This window comes from Nelumbo nucifera, chromosome 2 (assembly GCF_055504915.1).
Source record: "Nelumbo nucifera cultivar China Antique chromosome 2, China Antique-T2T, whole genome shotgun sequence".
Taxonomy (NCBI): Eukaryota; Viridiplantae; Streptophyta; class Magnoliopsida; order Proteales; family Nelumbonaceae; genus Nelumbo; species Nelumbo nucifera.
Window position 1 is genome coordinate 12,407,923 of NC_142650.1, and position 15,281 is coordinate 12,423,203.

The 15,281-nt window shown below is 37.5% G+C and overlaps 1 protein-coding gene across 7 annotated transcripts in view; it reads right to left on the reverse strand.

Moving 5' to 3' along the window:
* The window catches only part of LOC104597236 (D-alanine-D-alanine ligase family), a 129,749-nt gene that overhangs the window by 7,269 nt on the left and 107,199 nt on the right, over window positions 1-15,281 (reverse strand). For 5 of the 7 annotated variants that reach the window (XR_016082476.1, XM_010258681.3, XM_088898020.1 and 2 more), the window contains one exon: window positions 6,668-6,713. Coding sequence is in view for 4 of the 7 variants with exons in the window: in XM_010258681.3 (XP_010256983.1) it covers window positions 6,668-6,713 (46 nt within the window). In the remaining 3 variants the exon portion in view is untranslated. Of the gene's footprint in view, window positions 1-6,639; window positions 6,714-15,281 lie in introns of all 7 variants that reach the window. The other 2 variants (XR_016082475.1, XR_016082477.1) reach the window with 1 other exon arrangement.

The window sequence follows — 15,281 nt, forward strand, 5'->3', positions numbered from 1 at the left end:
TCTCCAAAAGGTACTTTTGGCCAAGGCTATAAAAGGATGTGTTCTACTATGTTGATAGATGTGACAAGTGCCAAACATCCAAGGGGCATCATCAAAATACTGGTTTGTATCTTCCCTTGCAATGTTCTGAAAATTGTAATCGTAAGATTTTTTCTGATTTTTCTAAAAATTGTCAAAAAACTATAAAAATACCTAAACCCCTTAAAAATTATGAAAATGAATGACTTTGTACTAATTTTTAGCCTATAGGCATAACATAAATAGGTAGGTAGTACTATAGTAGTAGACTGTAGTGAGTCTGACAATTACACCACTCTCATAAATCGTAATTCAATAGATGCCATGGGTATGATCAAGTTCAACTTTAATTTTAAGCAATAAAAATTATATCTTAATTGTATTTCTATTTGATATGATCATATAATTATATAAATATGAGCTTTACATGACATCATGTTCATGTGCATGTCTTTCAAGTTTCAATAATTTAAGCCAAATCATCAATACAAGAATACAATAGTGAACTAATGCAATTAAAGAAATTAAATTCTGAAATCTAATTTCTTTTGGTAATTAATACCATTGCATAATTGGACATAACTCATAAGCACATCCATTGACATTAGGGGTGTTCACGGTTCGGTTCGGTGCGGTTTGGAGAAGATCTCAGGCCAAACCAGTAAATTACGGTTTGAGAAATTTCTGAACTGAACCAAACTGTTTTGGTATGGAAACCAAACCAAACCAAACCATTTTATTATGGTTTGGTGTGGTTTCTAATGCGGTTTGGGGACTTTGGACCATTCTATGGTTCTTTTGGGCTTAACCCAATTAGAAAGCCCAAATAGCTCCCCTAAAATTTAAATCTTAAAACTTTAATTTTACTCATTCCATTTAGATATATTATACATAATGTTTATATATCATATATTCATATTATATGTATATAAAATTTTGGGTTTATGGTTTGGTTCAGTTTATAAAATTCAATAAACCCAAACCGAAACTGCAATTTAGAAAATTCTCAAACCGAACCAAACCACAAATTCAGTTTGGTTCAGTTCGGTTTTGCGGTTTGAACCGTATAATGAACACCCCTAATTGACATAAACAGCTAAACAACCAAAGCGATGCTAGCCTATGTGGATAAGTATAATAAATTACAAATCTAGCCAAATCGTAAGCCTAACCAGATCCACTAAACCAACATAAATAAAGACTTATACACTGAAGCTAACAAAGAAATCCTCACTGATCAATAAGGAATATAGAGTTCTTAAGTGTTCAGCAAAGATGCCCTATTCTATTGTTGCCTCCAACCATTTATAAACAAAAGGACACCTAACAAGAAGAACAACTTAAAAATTAAAATGTGACACGTGGATAAAATGAAAAGTCTTATGAAATAATGAAAACATAACATGGGCCAAAACTCAAAAATAAGATGGAGAAAAATGGAGGGTGAACCCTTGTTTTGCATCAGAAAAAGAGAAAAGTATAAGAGGTTGAAGCCCTATGTTTGTATACAAAAGAAAAAGGAAAAAATGAAGCCAAAAAAGAGTAAAGTGCAATAGGGCGGAGCCCCTATTTTCATTGCAAAAAATTCATGCAAAAACAGAATAGAAGAAAGAGATGTTTTGCTTCAAAATAAGAAGGGTTGAACCTTACCCCTTTCATCTACAACTAAAAAAATAACAAAAATCAGAGAAAAAAAACCCTTACCTTCCATGCAAAAAAACCAGAAGAATGAAAGAAATGGGGTAGAGCCCCTGTTTTGCGTCAAAAGAAGAAGAAAGAAATGGGGCAGAGCCCCTGTTTTGCATCAAAACAGAATGACAATGCTGCCCCTGGATGTAGTAACTTTTAAAAATGTGGAGGACTAAATGGTCTTTTTATCTTAAATTATGTTTTGGTTCTAATCGTTTAAATCGGCTCTGAATTGCGGTTTACGATTTGATACAACGATTTGAACATAAATCGCATGATTAATTTAAAAACGACTAGGACATATGATTTGAATCATTTTGGGGTCGATTCGATATGAATTGCACGATTCAAATCATGACAACCCCAACACAAATCATGAATTGTACGATATGAATCCTATAACAAGGTTGCGGCGAGTGAGTGATGATGCCAAGGCTTTAGCTGAATCCATTCGAGAGATTTAAGAAAAGGTATGCCAGAAGCTGAAAGAAAGCAATCTAAGGTACAAAGAAGCTAAGGATAAGCATCGTCGGGTGAAAGATTTCCATGAGGGTGATCTAGTCATGGTTTATTTGCGGCTTGAGAGGTTTCCTATTGGGACTTACCACAAGTTGAAGCAGAAAAAGATTGGGCCATGTCAAGTGCTGAGACAGTTTTGGGACAATGCATATGAAGTTGAACTACCAGTTGATTTGTCTATTTCACCCATTTTTAATGTTGTAGACCTCTTTGATTACCATGGAGATCTAGAACCAGCAACAAAGGTTGGGCAAGGACAAGCACAAAGGGCCAGGAATTAGGGGTGCCCATAAAAAAACTGAACCAAACCGGAAAATGCAGCTTGGTTCGGTATTTTTGAAAACTGAAGGACTGGTTTGGTTTTCCATTAACCTAGAAAAAACTGACAGTTAACCGAACCGACTGGTATATACATTTATATGTATATTATATATATTTTTAATATATGTCACATATTATCTATATATTATATATAATTATTTATGTATTATATACATATATAATATTTATAATAACCTGTTTATAAATATTATATATTTTTATAAGTTTTATAATATGTTATATATCATTTATTATTTATAATATAATATTATACATATATTTATATAATATATTATAAATATAAAAAACCGATCAACCGGTTAATCGGTGGTACCGATTCGATTTCAGTTTGGAGAAATCAAAAAATCAGTAGGACTGGTTCGATTTGAAAATTTTGGCTATGGTTCAATTAACCGAACCGCGGACACCCCTACCAGGAATTCTAATGAATTTGAACAAGTAGAGAGTGTAGAAGATGTCCAAGTCACTAACACTCGAAATGACGCCTATTTTTAGGTTCTTGGTCAAGTGGAAAGGGAAACCAACAATTGAGAATTCTTGGATTAGTGAAGAGGAGTTTATGAAGCTAGATGGAGACATGTGCAAGGCTGCTAAATTTGCTACTTGCATGGGATCGAGTTCTTTTTAACCCAATGGGAATGAGGCCAAAAAAAGAAAAAAAAAGAAGAAAAAAGGAAAAAGTTTGAATGTATTCTTTTTTGCATGTTTTTGCAATAGGATCCCAAATTGTTGTTTTTGGGTAGCTTTGTTGACAGTTTGGATCCAGGGGTATTTTCATCATTTTATAATTCAGATTCTGGTTAGGGGCAGTTGGGTGTACATCTATTGAGTTTTGGTCTCTTGGCTCTTTTTGTAACAAAATTTATCTTTTGGGAGTTGGTTTGAAGTTAGGTTTGTTCTTAAGGAGTTGTTTGTGAAAGAAAAACATTCTAGGGGTTTATGTGTAAATATTTTAACTAGCTTGTCCAACATGCCAGAAGGGGACTGTTTCTGTAGGGGTCTTTTTGGTTCTTTCTCTCTTGTTTGAGCTGTAGCTCAACCCCAGGTAAGGTTTTTAAGTATTGTGAGCTTGGGTTTTGAGGAGTCAACCCATTTTGGCACCTTCCAATCCCTCTATCGCTGCATGTCCGCACGTGGTGTTTCTTATGCTTGTTGTTGTATACTTGAGGTGTTGCATGTAATTTGTTTTCTGTTTACATTACCTTTGCTCAATTATTTCTCCCATAGTTTCATAGTGTGTCTCATAAGTTTAACCCCATGATATTATTACAACTCTGTACAGCACCTCTGTTCTTAAATATAGGCACTATAGTGCTCTTTGTCCATTCAGTTGACATCTTTTCATTCATTATCTTATTTAATAGTTCATCAACCATAATAAGCCGTACTCTCCCATACCTTTCCACACTTCCATTGGAATCCCATTAGGTCCTAACACACTTTCCCTCCATCTAATGTAGAGCCTACACTTAAACGATTCTAATTTTATCAAGGTACATGTTATTTTTAGAACTATTAGAGCTACTAAACTCTTCCCCATTAGCACCAGTACATGTTTATTAATAATTGTCAAAATAGTTTTTCTATCTTTCCTCTTGATTTTGTTATCCTCTACCAAGACTTAGTTTCTTTAGCGCTCTGCCATTTCCCTCTAGATTCTCCTAAAACACCCTTTCCTACTTTCCTTTTATACAGTTAGCCATTTCAAGCTACATATCATTATTCCTATCTAAATTCCATTTTCCTTCTACCACCAATCTGTCTCTAAAATGTGCTAAAACATCTTTCTAATATTAGTCTATTTTCTTTCCTATTACTCTTTTGTTTCCAAATGCACATATCTACAACCACTAATCTATGTTTTGTGGTTAAGCTTTTCCATGGAATAACTTGGCAATCCTTACACATCATTTGTTGTATTCTCCCAGAAAAGAAAAAATCTATTTGACTTGTGTTTGATCCACTTTTAAATGTTATCAAGTGTTCATCCTTCTTTTTGAAATATAGTTTACTATTACCATATTGTAAGCTATTGCAAATTCTAAAATTGTATCTCATGTATCAATCATTTACCAAAACCCGACTCCTCTATCACCTATTATAATTTGCACTTTTTCCCCACATGCTCATTTAAGTTGCTTCCTATAAAAATCTTCTCATTTAGAATTTCTTGGATCAATCCCAAGATTGTCTTTTAATGTTTTCTTCTAAACCCACTTACAGTGCATAAGTACTAATAATGTTATTGGTTTCCTTAACTAAAATAAATATAATAAAAATTATTCTATATCCAATTCTTTTAGCATTTTCAATTGCATTTTTTAGACAAATGCCCTAACCAATTATGCCAAAGCATAATCTGACCCATTGACTCTAACTCAATGTTCCTGCTGACATGATGACTCTGATGACTGGGAAGAGAAAAAGAAAGTGTAAAAGGGAAGAGGCTGCCGCTCCCTCCAAAGGCCTCCAAAAAGGCTGGGACTTGAACCGCCCTCTTCGGAAAACTTCAAGAAACCCTAAAAAACCAGAGCGCCACTTCCCAAGTCAAAATTGAAGAGTCCTACTAAATCAGGACTCTTCCCCTTTCTCCAATTCTTCCTAATTTTAGTGCTAAACCCTAGACCAACTACAAGGGATTACAAATCCACCAAAAAATCCAAAAACTGGGCTTAATTGAAGTCCTTGATCAGCTCTTTACCTCATCATGCAATCGGCTGATCTAAGGCTGCATGATGGAACAGCTCAAACAATCTCTAAACTTGTTCTGATACCAAGTAGAAAAGTGTAGAAGATCTGTTTTGAAATAAAATATGTGTAAGAAAGAGAAGAGAAGGTTTGTGCAAAGAAGAAAAGAGGAGAGAAATTGAAGAGAATGAGAGAAGCCAGAACATGGTCTGGCCATTAGCTTATATATTCACAAATAAAAACTGAAAACAAATACAAGTATGCCCTTAGTAAGCTGGCTACTTGTAAAATCTAAATAAACACTTTTAACTTAAACATAAACTAATGAACCTTGGGCCCAATAACTCCTTAACTATGCTATGTAAATAAAAACAAGTGATATCAGCCCAAAACTCAACAATCGTTATCTATATTTTCGCTACTCCATTTCTATTAATTACTTTTCCTGTGTATCATAATTTGTCGCCATCAATTTCTTTAGCTTCCCCCCCCTTCCATTTAGTTTCTTGGAGGCAAACAATTTGAACATACTCAAATGAAACTGTTTTGGCTTTAACCCAGCTAAATCTTGATATGCATTCACCTCTCATTACGAAGTTTGAGTAAATTTACCATTATTAAAGCCAAATAGATTCAATTGTCCAATAAAGAATGATTTTATACTTCATTCCAACGTTTAATGTTAAAGAGTTCTTTGTTTCTATTGTTTTGCATTATAAACTTTCATTTTGTGAATATATTCTGCAGCTGGAGATTGTTCTACTACTATATCCTCATTTTTAAGAAGTGTAAAGATATTAAATTTGTGCACTTAGAGATTGACTAAGCTGTTGCCCCCTTGACCCATGCATAAAAGGCTACTTTATGTTGCTACTTTATGCCTTTTAAAGGATTTAGATTACATACACAAAAGGCTGACATACAGGGGTCAGATACAAATCTAATATTGTAAAGCACGGTTAGATAGTTAATGCATGGAAGACTTAAGTTTACAAGCATATCACTAAAACTAATATTCATGAACAATTTGGTCTTCTTAGATATACAAAAGATGAAGATATATGCACAAGAAATCTAGTAATATATGACAACAAAGATGGGGCCAAAATAGAGCAGCATTAAGATTTGTGTCAAAGAAATTTTGTGACACCATACATAGAGGTCCAAAAATAAAAGACACTCACAAAGTAAGGGCCAAACTATAATTAACTAATGATTGCAAGAAGAAAGCAACATCAATCCAAACATACACAGTTTCGAAACCCCTAACCTTGTACTCTAGTCCATCAAAATAATAAATGTGAAGAGACAAAAAGTGTTGTGTGTGTGTGTGAAGATATCAAACATAATTGATGGAAAAAGAAAAAAAAAGAAAGAATATACCCATGTCATGAGGAGGCCTACAACAAACCTAATAATTGATAAGGGGGGTGGAGTCAGATTGATGCCAGTTCCACCTGCCAAAGCACTCTCAAACCAAGTATTAGCATTAGCATAAGGGCATGCATTTTTTTTTTCTTTTTTTCTTTGAGAGAAAGGATAAAAGCATATATTGGTAAAACATAGGTAGCATTCAAATCAAGATACAAAAGATTCTTGAACTAATAGCAATTTTCATAATTTTGGCTGATCAAGATTAAAGTTCTATTGTAGTTTGTTAGGCTCAGTTTGGGAAGAGTACAAATACAAACATGTACAGTGCAAAACCCTGTATAAGGTTTTTCTAGACCTTGTATTGTATTTGCACTCTTCCCAAACTTAGCCTCGCAAATATTTGTATTTGTACTCTTCCCAAACTAATCCTTAATTTCATAATGATAAGATTAGTCATCTTAGAGGGTTATAATAGTTTAATGTGTCTTTTCAGAGGGCTTTTAGATTTTTGAAAACATGAATTATATCACATTCTTTCAGCTTATTTTCCAGGGGTCAAAAGGTGTCTGTTTTACATGATTTTATGTGTCATTTGCTATGACACCCAGATACCTGTATGAGCCTAGCATACTAGTGTTGGATATGATACTAACTACGGTATGGATACTTCTCTCAAAGTCTTGAGAAATGACACTTAGCTTCAAAAACTTCCGTATGGAAGCAAATGATGCTATAAAAAAAATCTGCACAAGTTAGAAACTTAATTAAATTTGGCAAGACAAAAGTATTGAGAAATGACACTTGCTTCAAAAACTAGATATAAACATATTACATAAGATGCACACATCCATATATGATTGAGGAAATAGGGAGTCGAAACCCTGTTTTCTGCATCTGTGTCTATGTTTGTAATAGGTCATCAGATGGGTTATTATCTATCCAATGAGACCACAATCATAAAAATCCAACATGTTTTGAGAGACTCAAAGTTATTTTACTAAGAAGGTGTCATTTGTGATGGAATTTGAGTGTCTATTTTCTTAGCCCATCCTGGAGTTGTTTTTGGTTTTCTTAATTTTAGAACAACCAGTATTGGCTATTTAGAGTTGTTTGAGTGTCTCTATGGCTTGCCTACGGGTTTATCTTAATAGCACTTAGGAGTTGTTTTTAGTCAGTTTCCTTATTGAATTCAAGGTCCACAAAGAGAGATCTATACCATTATATTTTATCAATTTAATTGAAAATTTAGAGTTGAATGAGTGAAATTTTCTGTTTGTTTTCTATCCCTTTATCTCTGAAGGTGCAATCTTCACTTTCTCTTCTTTATTTCAGACCATCATCATCATCATCTAAGTCTTATTCCAACCAATGTCCTTTTTGGTCTGCCACTATCCCCTGTAGCCCTTGTAGCCTCTTTAACTTGAATAATTTCTTATTACTTTCAGTCTACTTTATTTCATTTTATCATCTATTGGAGCTACTAGGTTCCTCCAAAACACAAGGAATAGCACGAGGATCAAGTTTACCCCGAATAGGGAACAAGTTATGAACAAAGCAACGACACCCAAAAACACGCATTGGAATGGGAGACAATGGAGTTGTGGGAAACAAAAGCTGATGAGGGGCCTTATACTCTAGTAACCGAGATGGCATACAGTTAATGATGTACGTGGCACACAGAACAACATCCATCCAAAAACATTTCGGAACATTCATATGGAGTAACAAGCCACGAGCTACTTTGAGAAGGTGCCGATTTTTTCTTTCAGCAACATCGTTTTGTTGGGGTGTCCGAGCACAAGAGCTTCGTTGAATAGATCCACTCGAAGCAAAGAATTCTGTGAGATCACTATGCAAGTATTCTTTTGTGTTGGTTCGGCTGGTTTAGTGTTTATGTTAGTCATATTTGTGCCTTAAGTTCTTAGTTATTGGGCCTAAACTTGTTTAATTTCTTATTTGTCTAGGTGTCCCATCACTAATTAGGGGCATTCTAGTCCATTCATGTAACATTACTTTGTAAACATCTATATAATAATATTGTAGGGCCGGCTGAAGTATGTAAGCCGCCATTCTCAAATCTTCTTCTCTTCTTCTTCTTCTTCTTCGGCTGCTGTTTTCCAGCAAACATGGTATCAGAGCACTAATCCGTTTGTCTGGTTACAGCCGCCTCTTTTCTCCTCTTCTCTATTCTTTTTTTTTTCTCTCTCTCTCCTATCTTGGCCGCTGTGAAGAAACCCTAGGGCTGACCGTAGAACACAGCAAGGTCTGTATCTAGGGTTTCCCTTGGTTGTAGGGCCCAAGGGGAGTTTGTTCCAGAAGCTGATGCCCTACTAGACACCCTGCAGCAGGTAGTAGCCATTCGGCTACTAAGAGAGATCTGTGTGGAACAGATCTAGGTGGAAGGACTGAATTAGATAGTCCTAGTACAGATCGTAAGGGTGGTCACAGTCTACGACAGCAGAAGTCAAAGCCCAGCCTAATCCAGAAGAGTTCAGCACAGTACAGAGGTGGATTGTTCTTGGTTTCAGACCTGTTACACAGACTTGTAACAGCTTTGGTAAGTCTGAAATCGTGTTCTTTGTACTGAGTTTTCATTTGTGATCACTGTAAGAGGAAGGAGATGTCTTCAATATCGGGAGAAGTGCCTTCTAGGGATAATGGAAGTAGTGGGAGGTCTTTTAATTTGGAAAACCCAAATCTGCACAGCTTGCAGATCACCAGTGTATTGTTGGATGAATATAACTTCAGAGAATGGTCTGTTTCAGCCATGCTCTTCATTACTTCCTGGGAACTTACGGGTTATTTAGATGGACAGAAGAAGGAACCTGAAGTGGGTAGTGTGGAGTACGCAATATGGCGTAAGGAAAATGCTACTGTTATGTCCTGGCTGCTTGCTTCGATGACTTCAAGAGTGGCCAGGACTATTCAACACTTTCCAACTGCTGCTAAGATTTGGGAGAAAGTGTCTAAAACTTATGGACAGAGAAAGAACAATGCAAGAATTTATAGGCTAATCCAAGACATTGCTGCATTGAGACAAGGAGATATGACAGTTGCAACGTATTTTGCAACCCTAAAAGGACTATGGGAAGAACTTGATCATCATTTTATTCTTGGTTGGGATAATGTAAAAGACAAGGAGAGGCATGATAAACAAATTGAAGAGGGTAGAGCCTTTAAGTTCTTGGCTGGTTTAGACCCAATGTATGAGAGCATAAGGTCTCAAATTTTGGGAAGGGATGAAGTGCCAGATTTACACCATGTCTACTATCTAGCAAGGAATGAAGAGGTTAGGAGGAAAGAGATGCAAGTTGACACTCAAATACAGCATGTTGAACATTCAGCCCTGATTTCTTCAAACCAAAAAGGGAGCAAGCATTCAGACAAGAGACGTCTTAAGTGCACTCATTGTGGAGGTGAAAGGCATGTAAAAGAGACTTGTTGGGTTCTTTATCCTCATCTGAAACCAGCTGCGTTAAGGAAAGGCAAGAAGCCCCAAAGGAATCAAACAACAAGTGGGAACCTTGTTACTCGTCATAGTGGTGATAGATCGAAGAACACATCTACAGTTACACCTCCTCCCATGGGACAGACTGCTAATTCCCCCACATTCGGGTCCTTGGGTTTCACTGCTGATGATGTAGAGGTCCTTAGCCGAGCCTTAACCTGTCTAACGACTAATTCCCTTGCTTCCACCCCTCTTGCCAGATCAGGTATTGTCTTTGCTTATAGTGCAACTAGTTCTATAGAGTCTACTTCTTGGATTATTGATTCTGGTGCAACTGACCACATGACACACATGTCCTCTTTATTTTCTTCTTACCATTTGATATCTAGCCAAGATAAGATGAGAGTTGCTGACGGTTCTCTCTCCACCATCTCTGGGAAGGGGGGGGGGGTTGACCTAAGCAAGGACCTCTCTCTTAAATCTGTTCTACATGTTCCCAATCTTACTTCCAATCCCTTATCTGTTTCGAAGCATACCAAGAATTTAAACTGTAGCATAACTTTCTTTCCTATTCATTGTGTCTTTCATGACAGACTGACGAAGAGAACGATTGGGAGCGGTCATGAGTGTGGAGGTCTCTACTATTTTGATGCAGACTCAGTTTGGCCTTACAATCACCTGCTGCTAGTAGTCAGAATAATGAGGAGTCAATAGCTAGGTTACACTTGTGGCATGCAAGGCTAGGTCATTTACCTTTTTCATCATTGCAAGGGCTGTTTCCTGAATTATTCAAGGGTATTTCAACTCAAAGTTTAGTTTGTGAAGTGTGTCAGTTGTCAAAACAATGTAGAACTCTTTATCCAATTTCTAGTAATGAAATTCAAGCTCCTTTTGATTTGGTCCATTCTGATGTTTGGGGCCCTTCACCTCTTGTTTCTATAGATGAATTTCATTACTTTATCAGTTTTATTGATCACTATTCACGATGCACATGGATCTACTTGTTAAAAGGACGTGATGAAGTGCCACGGATAACCATGACATTTTGTAAAATGATTGAAACTCAATTTGACAAGAAGATTAAGCAATTCTCTTCAGACAATGTTGCTGAATATTTTGAAAGATCCTTGAACCTGTTCATGGAGGATGCAGGCATGCTACACCAGTCATCTTGTGCTAGTACCCCTCAACAGAATGGGGTTGTTGAGCGCAAAAATAGACACTTATTGGAGACCGCTCGAGCTTTACTATTTCAGCACAAGGCTCCCAAGCACTATTGGTCTCAAGCAGTCCTTACCGCATCATATCTGATAAATCGGATGCCATCCAAGGTGTTGGGTATGAAAACTCCTTTCTCTGTTCTTTGTCCTAATCTTCCAGACTTTCCTCTTCCACCTAGAGTCTTTGGTTGTGTATGTTTTATACATGTAAAGGATCCAAAGAAGACCAACTTGGATCCTAGGGCTACGAAAGGAATCTTTCTAGGGTACTCTCCTACACAGAAGAGTTACAAGTGTTATGATCCCGTTACCAAGAAGAAATACGCCACAAAAGATGTGGTATTTTTTGAGTCTCAATCCTATTTTCATTTTTCCCAGAATCCTCTTCAGGGGGAGACTAGTGGAATGGAAGAGGATTCTTCTTCCCCCTCCTTTTTTGTGCCTCTTTCTGCCTCGGGCGTTCCATCTTCTCCTCCTGATCCTCCTATTTGTAGCATCCCAGGTGAATCTAGTGAGACTCCCATTGAACCTGTTACCACTCTTGATGCTGCAGATGCAATTGAGGACACTAGTAGGCAACAAAAAGATATAAGAATCACCTACAACAGAAGGAAAAAAGACCCTCTAACTCATGGCAGCAACCAATCGGACTCGGATAAATCTGTCTTAGCAACTCCAGGTAATCTTATCACTCATACTTCTGATTTGGATATCCCTATTGCTCTTCGTAAGTTTACCCGTTCTTGTACTATCCGACACCCCATTGCTGAATTTGTTTCTTACTCACGTTTATCTCCTCGTTATTATTCCTTTGTGTCTGCTCTCTCTTCCGTGCATGTCCCTACTAGGTACTCAGAGGCAGTGTCTGACCCAAGATGGAGAGAGGCTATGAATGAAGAAATGAAAGTCTTAATGAAAGCAAGGACTTGGGAATTAGTGGATCTACGAGAAGGGAAGAGCACTGTGGGATGCAAGTGGGTGTTCACTGTGAAGCATAGGGAGGACTGGTCCATTGAAAGATACAAGGCCAGACTTGTGGCAAAGGGGTTTACTCAAAAGGAAGGGATTGACTACAAAGAGACCTTTGCTCCAGTCGCGAAGCTCAACACAATCCGGGTTCTATTGCCATTAGCTGCAAACTTCTCATGGGAGCTACATCAGTTGGATGTGAAGAACGCTTTCCTAAATGGCGATCTACATGAAGAGGTATTCATGGATCCTCCACCAGGTTATGGCTTTGATGGGGAAAGTGTGTAAACTGAGGAAAGCATTATATGGTCTTAAGCAGTTTCCTCGGGCTTGGTTTGAGAAGCTCTGTGGGGCCATGAAGAGAGTGGGATACACTCAAAGTGGTGCAGATCATACCTTGTTCATAAGGAAACAGAATAGCAGACTTACGACACTCATCGTCTATGTGGATGATATGGTGATTACAGGGAATGATCTAGAAGAGATAAAAAGATTGAAGGAGTTCTTGGCTTCTGAGTTTGAGATCAAAGACTTGGGCCATCTAAGATACTTCCTTGGAATTGAAGTTGCTAGGTCACAAGAGGGCATCTATATATGTCAACGGAAGTATGTCCTTGATCTTCTAGAGGAGACAGGTATGATGGGGAGTAGACCAGCAGATACTCCAATAGAACAGAACTGTGGTCTACAGGAATCAGTAGGAGAGGACTACCTTGATAAAGAGAGATACCAAAAACTAGTAGGGAAGTTGATATATTTGTCTCTCACTCGACCAGATATTGCTTATGCTGTACATGTTGTCAGCCAGTTCATGCACTCTCCAAAGATTCCTCATATGAGAGCAGCGGAAAGGATTCTTAGGTACTTGAAGACTTGCCCAGGAAAAGGAATTCTGTTCAAAAAGCACAATAAAATTGAAATTGAAGCGTATACTGATGTAGATTGGGCTGGTTCTGTTCGAGATAGGAAGTCTACTTCTAGGTATTGCACGTTCGTTGGAGGAAATTTGGTTACATGGCGAAGTAAAAAGTAGAATGTGGTTGCTAGATCAAGTGCAGAGGTTGAATATCGAGCTATGGCTCATGGTGTTGCTGAACTATTGTGGCTTAGGACCCTTCTTGGTGAGCTCGGGATAAAGGTCGAGTGTCCTCTCAGGCTGTACTGTGACAACAAGGCTGCCATCAACATTGCAAATAACCCAGTGCAACATGATAGGACGAAGCATATTGAGATTGACCAACACTTCGTTAGAGAAAGGATAGTCTTAGGGGAACTCTGCATTCCTTATACTCCTTCCGAGATGCAGATTGCAGATGTGCTAACAAAAGGACTAGCTTCAACGAAATTCTTAGACTTACTTGGCAAGCTAAACATGACTGACATCCATGCTTAGCTTGAGGGGGAGTGTTGGTTCGACTGGTTGAGTGTTTATGCTAGTCATATTTGTGTCTTAAGTTCTTAGTTATTGGGCCTAAACTTGTCTAATTTCTTATTTGTCTAGGTGTCCCATCACTAATCATGGGGCATTCTAGTCCATTCATGTAACATTACCTTGTAAACATCTATATAATATTGTAGGGCCGGCTGAAGTGTGTAAGCCGCCGTTCTCAAATCTTCTTCTTCTTCTTCTTCTTCGGCTGCTGTTTTCCAGCAAACATTTTGCATTGTCCGACTAGAAAATATGAATTTCAGTTTGGAACTGAGTGATCTGTCTTCTTCAGCCCAGATTCAGATCTCTGTTCTGCCCAGATTCAGCATGTTGGAGAAGGAAGGAAGCTTGTTCGATCTGTTCTCTCAGTCAGTATTCCCACTCTGATACCATCTTGACAGTGTGGCCGGCTAGAAATATGAGAAAGAGAAGAGAAGAGAAGAAGAAGAGAGAAGGGAAAAGAGAAGAGAAGAGATTGGCAATGGAACAGTGCCGGTGGCGCCAGCTTCTATTAGTATATATAGGGCGACCAAAATAAAAGGGGAAAAGACCCTTGTGCCCCACTGTAAGTGAAGTACAATAATCAGAAAAATAAAAAAGACATCAATCAAGCAATGAGACCCTACCAAGACAAGACTAAAAGACAAGAAATAAAATAAACTATTTCAACAAGTTGTAAGGCCAGCTATGTTGCAAGAAGCAGAGTGTTATGCAGTCAAGAAACATGTCCAAAAAATGAATATGTGGCAGAAATGTGAATGCAAAAAGGATAAGATTAGGAATTAAGTAATCTGTAGGAACCTAAAAGTAGCTCAAATGGGTGATGAAATGAGAGAGAGTAGACTAAGATGGTTTGGGCACGTGCATAGGAGATCACCAACTGTGGTAGTTAGAAGAAGTGATTTGTTATACATTGAAGAGGCTAGAAGAGCAGGGTAGGCCAAAAGGGATATTCACAAAACAAGATTCGTGTAGCCAACCCCATATAGTTGGATAAGGCATGGATGACGATGATGATTATTTCAGATCTAAATATCTTTCATAATTCATATCTTTAATTTTCATCTTTACCCATCAAACACACCTAGTAGGACTTCCTCCCCATCATACATCTTCTCAAAGCAGTCACAATCTACTTGGTCATGCACCCAAAAGGGAAAACAAACTCTAACACTCTCCATACACTAAAAATTATAAAATGAGATCTTTTCTATAATATATATGTTTCGTTCTAATAAGATATAATGAAAAGTAATTTATTAATATTGATAGCTGATATTTCCAATTCATTCTCCACTGGATCTAGGAGGGCTTTACAGTTATCGAAGGGGGTTACTATGAAGACATTCTTCAGCTTCAACCTGGTTGCCAGTAAGTTAGCTACCCTCCTCCAATCATTAACCTTTTCCTTGGCTTGTATCACAAACTTACTATCCCACTCTTCTCTCTCTAGACCTCCCACCATTCTGCATTGGCCTTTTGTTTTTGCCATGACCACTGGCCCTTGTTCTACCCTGCTGTTGCTGAGATATGCCTTCTCCTCCCTTATGGAGGCTTTTTTATCATTTGCTACTCTTTGAGCTAA